The sequence below is a fragment of the Pagrus pagrus genome (genome assembly GCF_965226575.1).
Source record: "Pagrus pagrus genome assembly, chromosome: 6".
NCBI classification, from domain to species: Eukaryota; Metazoa; Chordata; class Actinopteri; order Spariformes; family Sparidae; genus Pagrus; species Pagrus pagrus.
Window position 1 is genome coordinate 21,915,862 of NC_140190.1, and position 16,981 is coordinate 21,932,842.

The 16,981-nt window shown below is 41.1% G+C and overlaps 1 protein-coding gene across 4 annotated transcripts in view; it reads left to right on the top strand.

Moving 5' to 3' along the window:
* Window positions 1-15,766, top strand: part of arid3a (AT-rich interactive domain 3A) — a 49,613-nt gene extending 33,847 nt beyond the window's left edge. For 3 of the 4 annotated variants that reach the window (XM_084355867.1, XM_084355868.1, XM_084355869.1), the window contains exons 4-9: window positions 3,488-3,560; window positions 5,241-5,424; window positions 6,191-6,438; window positions 6,587-6,877; window positions 7,373-7,462; window positions 7,908-15,766. In XM_084355867.1, the coding sequence (XP_084211993.1) occupies window positions 3,488-3,560; window positions 5,241-5,424; window positions 6,191-6,438; window positions 6,587-6,877; window positions 7,373-7,462; window positions 7,908-8,065 (1,044 nt within the window). In that variant the 3' untranslated portion in view covers window positions 8,066-15,766. The remainder of the gene's footprint in view (window positions 1-3,487; window positions 3,561-5,240; window positions 5,425-6,190; window positions 6,439-6,586; window positions 6,878-7,372; window positions 7,463-7,907) is intronic. The other variant, XM_084355870.1, reaches the window with a different exon arrangement.
* The last annotated feature ends 1,215 nt before the right edge of the window (window positions 15,767-16,981 follow it).

A 16,981-nucleotide genomic window follows, 5' to 3' on the forward strand; every position in this document is an offset into this window, starting at 1 on the left:
AAACAGTGAAATGTATCAACACGTCTTTGAGCAGCTGTGAATGAACAATCATGTGAAAATTTCTGCTTTAATAGTTTTTTCAGTGTTGCTGGTGTCATACAAGAAAAGATTTATATCTTATTCTTATAGGATTTGCCTTCAAAATGTATTTGTGCGCTCCGGTGAGCAGCCATCTGACCACATCTGGAGCACCGGAGGGAAACGCATCAGATCCCCAATGTTTCCATGCGACAGTGCTCCCACTGTGCCACTAGGGAAATATTTGTTTGTGTGATCAGGACATAGAGAAAGAGAGAGAGAGAGAGAGCAAAGAAAAGCAACATGGGGGATGGGAGATGGGGGGTTAATTTCCAAGATTTATGGTGCGGCACTTCACGAAATGCATGCATCCTGTAATTAAAACTCCCCCCTTGCCTCCAGCAGGCCTGTACATTAGCTGGCATCCCCTGCCGCCCCATCCACCTCTCAGATCCCACCCCTCTGTTCCCCCCGACCCACTACATAACAAGATCTGATGGTAGTTCGCTGTCTCTAATGAGGGCTGAATGCCACAATGAGGGACAGGCTGTTAGTGGTTAGAGGCCACTGCTGTCACCATCATACCAGATTTCAGCTGGACGAGCCTTTCATTTTCATTTTCTCCAGTCGAGTGCGTAAAGCGACAGAAATCTTTCAGTAACTGACTGCAGTTTTCAATCCCCTTCACTTATTGACGTGTTGGCTTAGTAGCAAGAAAGTCAGAATTAAATTCAGTATGCAAATTTGGGTGAAATGTCTGACAAGCATGCAGTTTCTTCGATTGACACACAAACTCATTTAATCGTGATTTTATCAGTGATGCAACCGTTGCATGTTAGAGAATATAGCTGAAACAAGCAGCCGATCAATCAATTAGGTGACTGACAGACAATTGATTGGCAGCTCTTTTGATATTTGATTATTGGTTTCAGTCCTTTTTACGCAAAAATGTCCAATACTCTCTGGTTCCAGATACTCCAGTGTGAGGATTTGCTGTTTTTCTGTTTTTAAACGATTTAATATTTTGGGGGGGTTTTGACTGTTGGTCAGATAAAACAAGTTATTTGTCATCACCGTGGACTCTGGGAAATGCTAAAGTGTTTTTTTTTTAAGACTAATCAAGGAAGTAGTCAGCATAGATATTGAAAATAGTCAATACAACACAGTTGTAGGCCTAATAAAAGACATATTGTCAATAGGGCTTCAACTAAAGATGTTTTTCACTGTTTGTGAATCTTTCTATTATTCTCTCAATTAAATAATTAGTTGTTTTGACCTGTAAAATGACAGAAAACAACAAAAAACAATGTTGATTACTGTTTCCCAAAGCCCAACATGATGTCCTCTAATTACTTGTTTTGCCCATGATTCAAAGATATTGAGCTCTCTGTCACAGAGGAGCAAATAAACCAGAACATATTCATATTTAAGTAAATGTAATTCTTAAAAATAAATTAAAATGAATAATCCATTATCAAAATAGTTTGCGATTAATTGAATAGTTGACAACTAAAGGATTAATCAATTTGTTGCGGCTCTACTTGTCAGATTTAGTTTGTTGTATGATAAGTTGCACATATGAACAGCTCTGCGGTGTTCAACGTCTGTGCATAAGACTCTCTGTTGGTCTGTAACATTTCAGAAAAGAGTGAAAAGTGGCCACCTCTATTGCCTAAAGCCTGAGGTAACAACTTCAAGTTTCTTGTTTTGTCCGACCAACAGTCCAAAACCCAAAGAGGTTAAATATCTTTTCACAAGACAAAAAGAAGCAGCACGCTCTCCCAGTTGAGAGTCGGGGACCAGACACTGTTTTGCATTAATCAGAACAGCTTCTGTTAAGCTTTCTGTTATTGCCTCGGCCTCGGGGTTCGTTGTGGTTAGGCCCGCTCGCTAGCTGTCGGCTGTCATGTCTGTGTAGTAACAATACGCTGCCTTTGTTTGATTGTAAACTGTGTGTCATACCCTGTCATTTTCAATAACACATTATGAAACTCTGTGACCTCACTGTGTGACTTGAAGCCGTCAAGGCTCGTATGCGCCGTCTGGACTGGTAGATACAGCCCTGAGTCTAAATAAACACTGTATGAAGCAAAAATAAAACCGAATGATTGCGAGTCCTCTTTGACATATACTCAAGTCATAACAGTAAATATTTGCTTACTTTGAATTTGATACCTTCAGCGAGTCTCAAACAAGTTGAATCAGGTGCAACAAAATGCTGGGAAATCTGTGGAATGCTCCAAAAACACCTGTTTGGAACAAGCTCATTGGTAACAGGTGATAGGATCCTGATTGAGTATAAAACCAAAGCTGAGTTCTGGGCGTCATGCAGAGAGGCGTCCTTTCAGACACTTTGTTTCCTGCATTATGGTGACTTTAACAGCGTTTTTTTGTTAAGTTGTTTTAATTTTACTTTTATTTATCAGAGAACAAAGCAGAAAAAATCGTCCCCTCTGGCGTGAACCTGTGTGAATCTCTGTCATATAACGATAAACTTTTTATTCATTAATTCATGTTTTGCCCCTGCTCCTTTGAGAAGTTGTTCACACCACTGACCTATACTTTTGATAGCAAAAGCTCTGTCTGCAGGTTCATTAGGAATTAAAAGGTCTTAAAAGGTAACGTAATGGGGAATAGGTGAGATAGTCTGTCTGTCTAATATGACCCCGGGAGAGAGGGTGGTGTAAAACAGGAGTGTCCCAGGTAAATCGGGAGGGCAAGTATGAACGACAGGGCGAGGTTCACCCGTTTGTGAAACACATGATTATATAAAGTATATTACTACATCGGCTCAGGAACACTTCATAAAACCCTTAATGGTAAACACAGTTCATTTTCAAATGATGGGATTCTGGTTTTGTTGTACTTTTTTGAGAATCGGGGTTGTATAACAGTGCTGAAGTGTCCATGGGTTAGATACAGATGCTGCATCTCTGCTCGCTCACCTACGAGCGTTTCCAAGTTAGCATCAAGTGTGTGTGACCCATAACAACAAGATATTTCACTATCACACTGGAGAACTGGGCTGGAAAAACAACTGCAGGCTCAATGGCCTCACTGTACTCCCCCTGAGCGGGCGCCCCATTTTTACAGCTAACTTTCACCGAACTTTCCAGAGCCCGGGGCCCCGCCAGCAGCCAGACCCACATCAGGTTCTCATCAAGTCAGACCGGTCCACGGCATTTCTTTATGTTTCTCTCTCTGTCGTCTCGTCCTCTGATCGTTTATTGGTTTCTCATGACAGATTCTTTAAAGATAACGGTCCAGATTTTGTTTTTTATATGTTTGCTTAGTAAACATCTGCCTGCCACACGTTATGGCACGTGTTGTCATGGTAACAGTGGAAGCATTGAGAAGATTTTCCGTCAGATATTCACCCTGGTATTTTAAAAAAAAATGTATTTGCTGTTGTCAGATATAAAATCATGAGTTGTTGCTTCATCTTTCTCTCTCCTCTTCCTCTCCACAGCTGTATGAACTGGATAGAGACCCAAAGAGAAAAGAGTTTTTGGACGACCTCTTCAGCTTCATGCAAAAACGAGGTATGTAACCATGTGTTTGTGTTGCTCTCACTCATTTAAGTAAAACCTACATCCTTTCTTATCTTGTCATGTTATATCTCTGAGCCAGTGTTACGGAGTAGTTGGATACATAGAGAGGATCTCCCTCCCTCCCCCTGTCTCTCTCTCTGATATACGACACAGCACCCGCTACTCATCTTTCACTTGCATGGGTGGGGTCTTTATTCATTTCGGAGATGATTGCTTTATGGCTGCGCAGCCCCTCGTCGTTCCCAGGCTATAACTAGAAGGCACACATCGTATCAATGCCTGGGAGTGGATTGGTTTACCTTCCCATCCTGCTGCTTGTCCACACAACTGCCTGACAACGCTACACACACACACACACACACACACACACACACACACTCTCACAAACACTGACTCAGCCATCGTTCAGGGTCTTCACACAGATGACACACACAAGAACAGCAAACTAAGACAAAAAAAAAATCCAGTTTGTCCTAATCCGGACCACTCATGAGGGAATTATGAATTGTGCAATGATGTATTTGCATGTATTGGCTGCAACGACTCATTTCCCATGTTTCCACCCTCATAAATACCATGAACCTTGTTAATTTGACTCATGGCTTGATCATATCAACGTGCAGACGTTTGGCATGAGAGACAACAGACATGTGCTCACAACTGAAAAACCACCAGCACTACATGTTTACAGTATCGGAGCCACCGGCAGTGGGCGGATCTGACGAGTCTGCTCTGGGAATGTGACAGCGCCATCTGCAGGTCGTACAGATAACTTAGGCATTACTCCTTTATGTGGAAATGGAGGATTGATTATAGTTTATATTAAACATGGGCCTGTTAGAATCACTATGTGAAGGGAAAAACCAAGATTAATGAAGGCTTTGATTTTCCTTGATGGGAAAAGGACATTTGTCACAGATTAACTCAGAATTGTAGGTATTGATTAAGTCTTGTCCCAAGGCATTTTGAGTCAAACTTGGTTTGTCATTAACACACACTCATGTCCTCTCTAGTTTGATGACAAGAATGACCTGGTCAGGTTGAATAATGTTAACCACTCAAATACTGGGTGTATATTTTGAGACACGCATTTAAATGCTCTACATGTTAAAGTTAGTTCACCCAACATTGACATTTCAGTTATTATCTGCTTACTCTCATGACCATGGAAAGTCAGGTGAGGTTTCATAGACCCCAGAACAGAGTTTCTGGAGTTTCACAGCAAAAGTTTGTTTCCAGATTCCTTGTACAATCCCTTCAAAAGTCACGACTGAATTTTGATACATTTGACGGACTTCCATTGAAGATCATGCAGGTGTGCTCCTTGCTGTGTGTTTCTTCTCAAGGTGAAAAATCAAAAGAACATCCAGCCCGAGATAGCTTCCTTTTCAGGGGGAAGCAAATGTGAATGTCATGACACCTCAGCAGCGTCATTCTGAGTCCTGATCAGCTTAAAATGAGTAATTGGCTGGTGAAATGGTTAAAGCAACCTCTACCTGTCGTCTGCTCTTGTGTCAAACCCCAAAGATTCCCAGCAAGGACCAGCGTATTACACATTTCTGCTGATATGAAAATGAGTTTCCCTGTGTGTGTGTCTGTGTCTGTGTGTGTGTGTGTGTGTGTGTGTGTGTGTGTGTGTGTGTGTGTGTGTGTGTGTGTGTATTATTCCAGGAACCCCAGTGAATCGTATTCCCATCATGGCCAAACAGGTCCTGGATCTGTACATGCTCTATAGGCTGGTAACAGAGAAGGGCGGCCTGGTGGAGGTCATCAACAAGAAACTGTGGAGGGAGATCACCAAGGGACTCAACCTGCCTACCTCAATCACCAGTGCAGCCTTCACCCTCCGCACACAGTGAGTACACACACATGCGCGCACACACACACACACACACACACACACACACACACACACACACACACACTGGTGTGATCACACGTCACGTCTTTTTTCTTTGATCTGATTTGTAGCTGAAAATCTTTCTTACTTACTTAGTGACTCTTTGCTGTTTGTTTGGATTGAAACTGTCAGTTACAAACCACAAGCGCCTGTAAACAAACCGTATTGGACAGTTTTGATTTCTGTTATTCTGCCAGAATAGAGATCAATAAAACTTCTGATTTCTGTATCTGTAGCTATCCACCACTCTCCACACTCATAAACCGTTTGTTCTGCTGAGCGTTTCAAGCATGTGGAGCTGCTGGCTATCGGATGTCAACAACCATTTCGTTTGACCAATTAACCTCTGTGTTCGAAGCCATTTCCTGTAGTTGGTTCAAATGGCAGCACGCTCTCACTCCTCATTAGCTGTCTCACAGATCCATTAATATCAGAGTGAGAGCTGCAATTTCAAGATTATCTTCAGGAGCATCTCCTTCTATTGCTACAAGTTATTGTCCATCACTCAATATCTTGTGTATATCAGAGCTGATAAAGGGTACTACAAATTTAATTTCATTCTGTATTTACTTAACGTTTGTGGACTTTTAAGAGACAAATTTATGAACAAATGGTCAAAATAAAAATGGACTGACAACTTTTAGTTCAGTATTTCTGTGAAAATGTTGTTGTCTTTGGGGCGCCCCAGTGGCTCACTATAACAACATTGTGTTCCCTTCAGATACATGAAGTACCTGTACCCATATGAATGTGATAAGAGGGGTCTGAGCAACCCCAACGAGCTCCAGGCAGCCATCGACAGTAATCGGCGGGAGGGCCGACGACAGAGCTTCGGCAGCTCCCTCTTCACGTACTCGCCCAACGGCACGCCCACCATGCTCTCGTCGCCCAAGCTCCCCACGCCCAGTGTGGGCCTGCAGGTGGGCACCAATGGGGCCTCGCTGACCCCCATCCATAAGATCAAGAAAGGTGAGATTCAGCTGGGGAGAACCAGCAGTTTTTCTGTCAGTGTGCTCAGGGAGGAATGACATTTTTATCCTGTCTGCATTACTCATTAGCAGTATTTAAGTTTGCTTGAGTTAATTCCCCCGTCTCCCTCTCTGTGGTGTCGGGTCAGAAGAGGAGGCAGGCCATTCGCTGCCGGGAATCGGTATGGCTCGTTTGCCAGTGGGAGCCTTTGCGGGTCAGTCGATGGCTGCCGTGCAGGCGGCAGCGGCTCAGGCAGCAATGGCGGCTCAGGTGGCGGCTCTGGAGCAGCTGAGGGACAAGCTGGAGGCCGGCGAGCCTCCAGAGAAGAAGATGGCACTGCCAGCTGAGGAACAGCACCGACTGCTGCAGAGAGCTCTACAACACAACCTGCTAGCCATGACTGCTCAGATACCCATGAACATCCGCATCAATAACCAAGGTACTGAACTCACGCTGGAGTTTCCAAGACATTCAGACAATGTGAGCATTCTTCCTCGCAGTTTGTACCTTAAGACATTCTTGTTAGCTCACCACAAGCCACAGCACCAAACCGTGAGGAGGAAGGACTATATGTTGACCCGTTTTACTTATAGAAGCAGATGCATGCATGCATGCATACAGAACATGTGTGTCAGTCTGCGTGGGGATTCCCTTCTTTGATCGTATAGCAGTGTTTGTCTTGGTTTCTGTCTATCTGATGGAACACGCAAACTGTTTCTCAGTACTGACAATACAGGTGACTTCAGAGAAATGCTGAATTTCATGTTTTCAGGAAATGTTTCTGTTCTGAGAGAGTATTGTGATTTTGAGTTGCTTAAGTTTGTTTAGTTTATACACAGTTAACGCTGGACTGAAAAGACATCTTGTAGTCTTTATACTGAATAAAACTACATGATAAGTGACTGTTTCTACATCTCGGTTGTCTTCCTCACAGAAGCCAGGCAGGACTCGGCCCTGAATCTCACCACCAACGGCACGAGCAGCATCAGCATGTCGGTGGAGCTCAATGGAGTGGTGTACACTGGTGAGTAACGCTGTCATGTGATGAAGGAATTCCAGAGTGAATAAGCATAATTCATAAAAACATGGCTACTGGTAAGAGGAAACACGTATCAGCGAGGGAACAGACTTTGATACAACACCATCGCGTGAATGCCCTTCCTTCCTCCATCCGCGGGGTTCTTTTTCTTTTGCAGTGTACTTTCCACACTTATTCCAGTTGCAATGTCGTTACCTAGAAAGAGTCACCAGGGGAAAAAAATTCTCTTCTTCAAAAAAGTCACCTGTTGCCAGTTTAAGTAACTTTGGACAGCACCAGGTTAGCTGTGGGGAAACAAGCAAATGAGTGTTTTTCCCCAAAATGTGCAACTATTCCTATAAGTTTGATTTCAAAATGGAGATTAATTTCAGCAGGCATATTTTGTATTCTGACCTTCATTTTTGGCCTTCTTGTACCTTTCTCTGTCCAGGTGTTCTTTTTGCTCAGGCAGCAGCAGGGTCAGCCTTGTCCGGTGCGTCTGGATCGTCACTCTCCAACAAGACCGTCAGCAGTCGCGTCGTAGCTCCACAGCAGCTGCAGCAGCAGCTCAACACACCTACCTCAACCTCCAGCAACTCATTGTCTTAACAAACCCCCCAGCCTTTCCCCGTTTATTTTTTTTAATTACCACGCTAAGTAAAGCCAAAAATCAACCTCATTTTCTACATAATCTATGCCAAAAAGAAAAGAACCATAAACTGTACAGACACAAACTGAAACTCACATCACTTGAAGTACACTATCTCAGGTTTTCTCTCACCAACTCACCTCTCTTGTTCTTCATAGCCAAAAATGATTTCGGAAAAAAAAAAAAACTATCCCAACTGAGAGCCAGTATATGCTAAACAAATATGTATGCACAACCTGTGAATTATTTATTTCTGCATAAATGTACAGATTATCGGAGAACAAAAGAGAAGGTAATAACTAGAAAGGGTAATGCACTGTTTACACACAGACACAGCTACTGATTGACAGCGATGTTTTATCCTCTAGGGGAGAGATTTTTTTATTTTATTTTATCTTTTCATTGTCATTATTATCATTATTGTTATTCTCCTTATTGTGTTTTATCATTTAAATCTTTAACAATCCTCTCACTGCAGGAAAAAATAATCTATATATTTAGAATTATATTAAAAAAAAAGAAAATATGAATATCCTCTATTTTTAATCAGAAAAGCTTTAAAGGTATATGTTGTTTCTTCAGGGCATATAACAATGTACCGTTGTGACCTCATTTTGTGGAAAACCTTATAACCTTATTCACATGGCAGCCATTTTGGATCTCTGTGTGGAGTGCAGGTCTGCGCTCCTGTTGTGTACCCAGATACACATCAAATCAATAGCTGAATTTCAAGAATATGCAGGGATATTGGTTCAGTTTTTAAACACATTAGGTCCGTTATCGATTGCTACCAGAGTCTAGGTAGCAGCTGATTAGCTAGAATGCTACGTCGCTGACGTCCCTGCTGAATTAAAGCAGCTTATGTGGCTCCTCTTCCTGAGACCGCTTGCTGATTTTTATCCAAATCCTCACCTGTTTGTTGACATGAAGCCAGTTCAATCCACATCTACGCCAATCTCGCATGTTAATTGTCAAGCTTAGTGTTCAAAATGGCTGTTTGTATGATTAAGGTCAGTCGTGCAGGAGGGACAATGACCTAAAACCCTTGTGAGGTTTTTTCCTCTCGCTGCACCTAAACACGCTGGACTGTCTGAGCCTCAGTGGCGTCCACACAGACTCTTCCTGTTGTGAATAATACATTTTTTCGATTGTTCTCAGGTGTCCGTCTGCTAATTGCTTTGTACAATATCTTGACAGCACAGTGCTTTTCAACATCTTTCTCTGCAGAAAGATCAAATTTTTATCCTTTTTTCTAACTCGGCCTTCTAGTGGAGTGATTGTCTTAAGGTCAGATTCATGCCCGTATTTGTAGATAAAGCCCTTCAGCGATCGGGAGTGTTGCGGGAAAGCTGCGATATCCTGTTGTGAATTCACAGGAGTCATGTATCCACTAAATCCTCATCATTGTGGAGACGCTCACATGGACAATCAGGTGTCAGGAAACTTCTGGCAGTTATTTCAACTCGTTTTGTTGTTTTGCTTTTTGTGTTATAGATTACAGATGCTGTTATTTTTTGTTTCAGCTTTGTGTTTTGCATGACTTAGTGCTTCTTCTGATCCAAGTGCTTCTTATCCTGGCCTGTGACAAGGACTAGCTCGTCACCTGTCAAGGATATAACCGAGAATGTCTTGTGATCCTCTGACTGTTTTGAGATGTTGCTTAATAGGGGCTTTCGACAACTTGAGCTCAGAGGTAATCGTAGCTGCGACTTGTGTCTTTTAGCGTCTGCGCGACCACTCATTGAGGTTAGATTTAAAAAAAGTTAAATCAGCCAGAGTGGAGATCATTCAGAAGTAGTTGTGTCTTTCAATCATTCAGCTTTTTGAACTTTAACCTGTGTTACCTCTCTGGACTGTTGGCTGTTAAATATTGTTACTCAACTCCCCCCGACCCCACCCCCAACGCAAAGCAGCCTCATTCCTACTGACGTTAGGAAGTAAATCAGGCTTTGTATGTGGGTGCTGTTCTGAGGCCTTAACACAGCATGAGATGACCAGAGAGCAAGCAGTACCTCCGTCTAATCAGTTTTTACTGTTCCAGTCAAATATCACCAGATGGCTGTCGCGGCTTTGATTCTGGACTCGCTTCTTGGTGGGAAATCACCACCAGCTGCTACACAAACACTGGTCAGTTCTGAGAAGTAGTCTTTATACTCAGGCAGCCAACGACTCTCATCCAAAGAGACATATGATCATTAAAAGTGAATCTTAAAAGTTTAGCAAAATCGTGAGGCACAGGAGCGACCTGTCCGACCTCACTTGTTTTATTACTTTCAAGGAAGAAAAATGGAGCTTTACGTGGATTTTTTCAAACGTTTGTTAGGGGCAGAGACGATATCTCATTGGTTGAGTTATGTTTCAATAAAGCATTTTCTGAGGAAATCCGATCAAAATATAGAACATAAAATACCAACAGTAATGTTTTTGTTATCAGTCACCATAGCTGAAGGTGAGGCAGGGGGTATTTCATTGGTTGCAATCTGCATCTACACTGCTAGATGCCCTAAATTCCACACGGTGGACCTTTTAAAACTGACTCACAAACTGACTTATCTACATTTAGCTTCTTCACAAAGGGTCGTTGTAAGGGCTGCGGTCGTTCCGTAAAAGTCTTTTTTGCTTTGGAAGAGTGTCTAAGTGGCAGCCATTTTTATCACCTTTAGCCGAGGGTAAACTGGATCATCTTTTAAGAAAGTAACAGACATAATGTCATCCCAAGCGATTTACAAATCTGTGACGTCGTCACAATGTAAAGTCCTTTCTGGCGTATGCCTCAGGCGAGCGATTCTCTTTGGACTGAAGAGAGGCCATCTCTGCGTTCACTTTCTGACTCTATAAAAATCTGTGGTATCTGTCAGACCAACTTTACTTATAGAGCGCCTTTCGTGATAATGGGTGATAATAACAATAATAAGTGCAATGAGGTTCGAGGTCAGTATAGAAAACAGTGGTGAACAGAGCTTGGTTAGTGGTGAAGGGGTCGACACACTGGCGTCTGGGCGGGCAGGCTTAAATAATTAAGGAACTCTGGCCAGATGTTCCCGGTTACCACAGAAGTACCTCAGCTCCACCCAGCTGAGGGTACACAACACACACACACATACAAACATACACAAACTACACAGGGCGCTGTGGCCATCGCACTATAAATAAATAATCATGTAGAATCATTGTGTCATACTAACCTTCAGTGGTTATTACACATTCAAACAGAAACATAACTCCAACAACTGTTACCTTCCTCCATTAATCCTTAAGCTTCCTCCGGCACCTGACCTTCAGAGTGAGCTGAGATGTTAATTATTTGGAGAAAGAGTCACTGATCTACCAATAAACATAGTCAGGACAGATACTGAATGTTTTTTCAGTGTCAACAGATATGTTATTTCAGAAGCTCCAGAGTTTATAGTTCAAATACAGAACTTTGTGAACCGTGTTACCGAAGCTTGTTTTGACAGTTTAAAATAATAAGTGCAAACCCTCAAACACCCACAAACAGAAGTTATAAAAAGGCAGAACGACAGTTGTAACAGTTGTTTCCTGCAGGTGGCACAAGTGCCAAAACTGCAGCTTTTCTCAGCTAAAGGTGGCACAGTTTGGATAACACAGTCTGGTTTAACTTACCTGTCGTTGGTGCCACTATGTGTTTTTGTTTATGAAGTCTATTCAGTCTATTTTAAGGCTGATGTTAAGGCAGCAACAACATCGTCTAACTAGCTTTCACATCAGCTTTCTCTTTCCCCTACATCTGCATTATTTTCACTGGGTCGTAGTGTGATGCTGCTTTTTAAACCCGACCACAGAGGCTTAACTTAACCAATTGTTTTTATATGTGAGAAACATTTAGCAGAACTGAAACTGCAGTCAGTGTGAGATTACAGCTTTGTGTCAGCAGCCTTACATCGGTGGGAGATCATACAAAGATATAGATAAAGAGGAGATGCCGGTAGTCAAATGCATTGTTTACATAATGATTTTTGGTTTAATTTTAAAACTCACATCTTGGTTCTCAGTGTAGATTTGTTACAGAGGAAGGCACTTTATTTCTACAGTGAAAAATGTAACTTATTAAACAGGCTCTGCTTCCTCACTTTAGACGGATGAGTTGTGTCGACAGCCGTGGACAGATGCACGCTAATGCTTAACTGGCTTTTCTGCATTTTTCTGCACATGTAGCTAACAGAGGTCATCTTAAAATCTCTTTATCTCACAATCTGGGTCTTGTTGCTGTAGTGTCGGCATTCTTTAAATTAGCCAGGTCACATTACAGTCGTCACATTTAGATCTTTTTGCCTTAGATCAGTGGGTAAAGCACTCATCCATACTTGCTTACAAAGTCTGCGAGTAACTCCAGAAACAGTGAAATATAGAAGAAAGTGAAGTTTGAAGGCTCGTAGCCGAACTTTGAAACAGACATATAAGCTGTAAAAACTTAATTCATTTTATTAATCATTATGACACAACTTTAAAAAAAAACAACTAGAAACGAATGTTGCGCTCTAATCGAAAACACAGTATCTGCAAATCATTTCTTCAGCTCTCTTGTACGTTTAAGTTAAGAGAAATTCATCCCTAATTAAATACTTTTTGAATAGATGATGTAACCGTAGCTTAATCTCATAAAATCTCATGATTTCCACTGGAGTCGGAGGCCAAACAGACAGCAGTTATGCCTATGAGGCTAGTTAGCGCTACTTTATAGGGTACAACAGACTCAGTTAGTAAGATTTTGAAGCAGCTATGTAGACGTTTCTAGAATGCGGTAATGTGTAATGTATACTTGCTATACTAACCTTTAGATATATAGGTATATATAGGCTGTAACTATGACAAAAAGACCCACAATTTAAAAAGAGATGAAAAGAAACAAACACTATGCGTGATGCTGCTCTAAATCTCATATATTCCAATGTTTTTGCTTTAGTGAAACTCAAAAAGCCCAGAATTTCCCTCTGTTTCTGTCTGTTTCTGTATGAGAAGCAGATGTCACAGTAGCTGGTAATAGCTGACAATCAAATAGAGACATGCTGAGGCTGAAAGCATTGGGTTGGGGGAGGGCTGCTGGAGATAACAAAATTCAATCAATACTGATCTAAAGGATCAACGTTGCTTTTTTTAAGATTTGACCCTGCGACCTTTTGGCCCCTGAGGCAACATTCAAGCACCTGGCCCCCTTCAGTGGATCCATGTTTATTGTATATCTATTGACAGGCTCTGTGAGGTATTTGCATTTGAACAGCGGAGGTACTGCAGCTCTCTCTCTTTCAGTAACGTGTGCGGCAGCATCTTTTTAATTGCGTGGTAGCGACAATCAGGGGACAACACTGAATACCTCCAAACACTCTGACATCCCTTCATCTACAATCGAGCCCTGTTTCTACCTCAAGAACTGAAGCTTTGGCAGATTTATTTGCCTCAGCCGCAACTGAGAGGCCTGTTGAAGGTCCGCGCAGGAAAACCTCATCACAACGTTGTCGATAAGACTTTGACTTCTGAAACAGGATTTAAAAACCTCAGGCAATCAGATATCAGCTGAAAAATGTGGCTCTCACCTTTAATCAATTTCGGGACCACAGATGTCAGCATGGATGCAGACTCAGTTCAACCTCTTTACTGAGAGCTCCCCTCAGTGGAAGGTTTTGTTATGACGCACAATCAGTTAGATTTCCTGAATGGAAACATTTCCTGTATCTGTGATCAGGCAGGTTCCTCCAAATCTGGTATTTTCAGAAACACTGGAACAATGTAGGCTGAGAAAATGTAATGTCTTCAGTACGACCATTTACTTTAAAAATAAAAGGCATATTTTAAGTGTTCATATCTTTATTTCTTCCTTGTTGAGGTGACAAAGCCTCATCAATTGCGTTTAGATCATCATGGAACGGTAAAATCAGAGAGGTCAGTCACTTAAAGAGCGTATTTACTTGTTAAAGACACAGTAAACAATCATTAATCAATCATCCTGTGTTCAGGCAGATTCCTCCACATCTGGTATTTAAAAAAAACATTAAAGTAGCTTTGAATGGTGGATCAGTCGCAACTCTGCGTTTTGAGCAGATTTGGTCTCAGGCTTTTATCTTCAGCTGCATTTATGTGTCTGTATGTTCAATCATAGGCTTCATTTCCTGTCACCATTACATTATTGTGTAAAAGCTTGCATTGATTTCAAAAGTCTGCTTGTTTGGTGCATTCATGTGCTCTTGTACAGATCAGAACAATGACTTAGCTGGACTAATTTCATCAAATGCTTTTTGTTTGTCTCTGAGTTTGATTTCCCGACAACATAAGTAGCAAATGTAGTGCTTTTGTCTGCAGCTTCCAATCAGCACAAACCCTCTGAGTCTCTGTGGCTGTCCTGCTCGCTCAATGTCAAACTGTCATAAGAAAGACATTTAAATATTTGCTGCTTTTACTCCCACCAGAGCTGTAGCTTTAAGAACCTTTTGAAATAAGTCCAGAGTGTCTTGCATGAAAAGGTTTGCCTCTGACTCCTGTTCCCACATGTTGCCAACATGAGACATGCTGCGACATTTACGGGTTAAGGTGCATGTGGGGTTTCGGGGCTCTCGACTGGACTTCACCACTGACTTCATGAAGAAAATGATGATGAGAAATAACAAGATGCCTTCTGCTGTGACAATTGTATGAATTAACCTGTATTACTAAGATTAATTAAATAGAATATTTCTAAAATATGGCTTTTTAGGGCTGTGAATTATATCATGTTTATATATTTTATTTTGCTCTCTCCTTGCTTTTTAAATTTTTATTTTCCTTCCTGGATTTTGCTGTAGCAACCCCGGCACACAGAGATTACATTTGGAGCAGATTAATTAATGATTATGATAATAATGTGATTACTTTGGGGAAGCATGTGACTTGATGTGGGGGGCTTCACGTGTCTTCGAGTTAACTTCAGAACTTTAAAAAAAACAAAGATCTTGTCTTTTACAAACTTCTCAGGAAAATCTACCTCTACCTCCAGTTTGATGCATTTAACCCAGTGAGGGCTCAAGTTACAGTTTAGTGGGTACACAAAGAGGGCGGGCGCCAGGGTCCGAAATGAACTTCAACGTACCAGTACAGTACTTCAGATACAGTGGTGATCTCATGATGCACATGAGGTTGTATTGAGAACAAGTATTGTGGTGTATTTATGTTGTTATCTTGGAATAAACAGATATAATCGTCACCCTGTAGGTGAACTGACGGGTTCATTTTGGACACTGAGGTGGCTTCCTCTGTAGCTCTGTTTTTCTCTGTGTTACAGGTTCGTAACACGTCTGCTGTTAAGTTTTGGAGGGAACCTCCAGCTCAACAGCTAACTACTACTAGTACTACAAAAAGTACTGCTTCTAGTACTACTGTTAGTACTACGGATCGTTTTTTCAGTCTATTGATGTGTGCTTATTCCTCCTTTTTTTTTCTATAAATGATTTAAATTTTTTTGATGAATGGGATGTTTCCCGGTAACCACGTTAACAGTGAAGTGGCGGCGGGCAATGCAACTGTCTTTATTTTATTTTTTTTCCTTTTTGTTTATTTTATTCTTGTTTTTGAAGGGTGAAGAGCTATTCTTGCCTATTTACTCAATATGTGTTTGTGTGAATACTTTTATTTTGAATCTGAAATTAATAAAATATCACCTTTCTTAAATGTTACCAGAGCCTCAGGTTTTTTATTGTATGTTCCCTGAGATAGGATAACAAAAATGACAGTCTTTCACTTTTAATTGGTTAGCCTTGGTGTGAGAGACCAAATTTTACCTTACTAACTCAATCTTTTAATTGCCTTATAGTCTAGTTTGCCTTTTAGACATAAAGTATGTACTCCTTGACTGATAATGAGGGGATTAACCTGGGGAAATAAGGTACATTGAATTGTCCAAAACCAACATTACATTAACTTTAAATTACAGGGAATAAACTTAAAACAGATTCATAATCAACAAAATGACAGGAAAAACTAGTAGCTATATTTAAGCAAGTCACAGGGGTTATATAGTGTATACTCACCTAGCAGCCAAAAAATCTTCTAATAAAAACATTAATGGTCTTCACAAATCGCCATCCTAGTAAAAAGGGGGGAAAAAAGCAAAGCAAAGGTTCAACTTTTTAAGTAAACCTGTGAGAGAGAACTTTTGGGCAATAGAAAGTATTCTGACTGTAAACATCACAAACTAACAATAAAACCACTGAATGTATCATTACAGCCAATGACCAGTGGAAAAAATTAGCTAATTTAAAAAATAAATGATGAAGAAATACTATAACATCTTTGAATTATATATATATATATATATATATATATATATATATATATATATATATATTATAGTTAAATATGCTCTCAATGTACAGGAAATAGTTTTTAAACGTTAAATCTAAAAAAATAAATTATTATTATTACAAGAATGAAAAAAATAGTGCAATTGTAAGGAGTGCAGAATTTTCAGCAGTATAACTGGGTAGAGTTCTGGATTCTGGGTGAGTTGGCATGGACTGACCCAACTATAACGTTTTCTAGTATTTTAACTACTGAACCTGTTGTGTATTTGAAATAAAAGACGTTTTATGGAGGAAACTGCACTGTTGTCTGTATTGATCTAGAATCTAGATCGTCGCTCACACACACACACACACACGGTCTCCGGCCTGCAACGTGACTCCCGTCTCACGTTGACGCTGGAGTTTTCTGAAGCACCGCCCAATAACAGTGTCCGCGGTGGTGAACCTATCGCACCCCGGCAGATTTAAACGCACAAACTGATTCGAGAAGACACGGGGATGGGCGGGGCGACACCGAAGACCCGCCCTACTCTGCCTATGATTGGATAGCATTCATTCTCTCCTTTAGTTTCATTGGTTAGGGTAGAG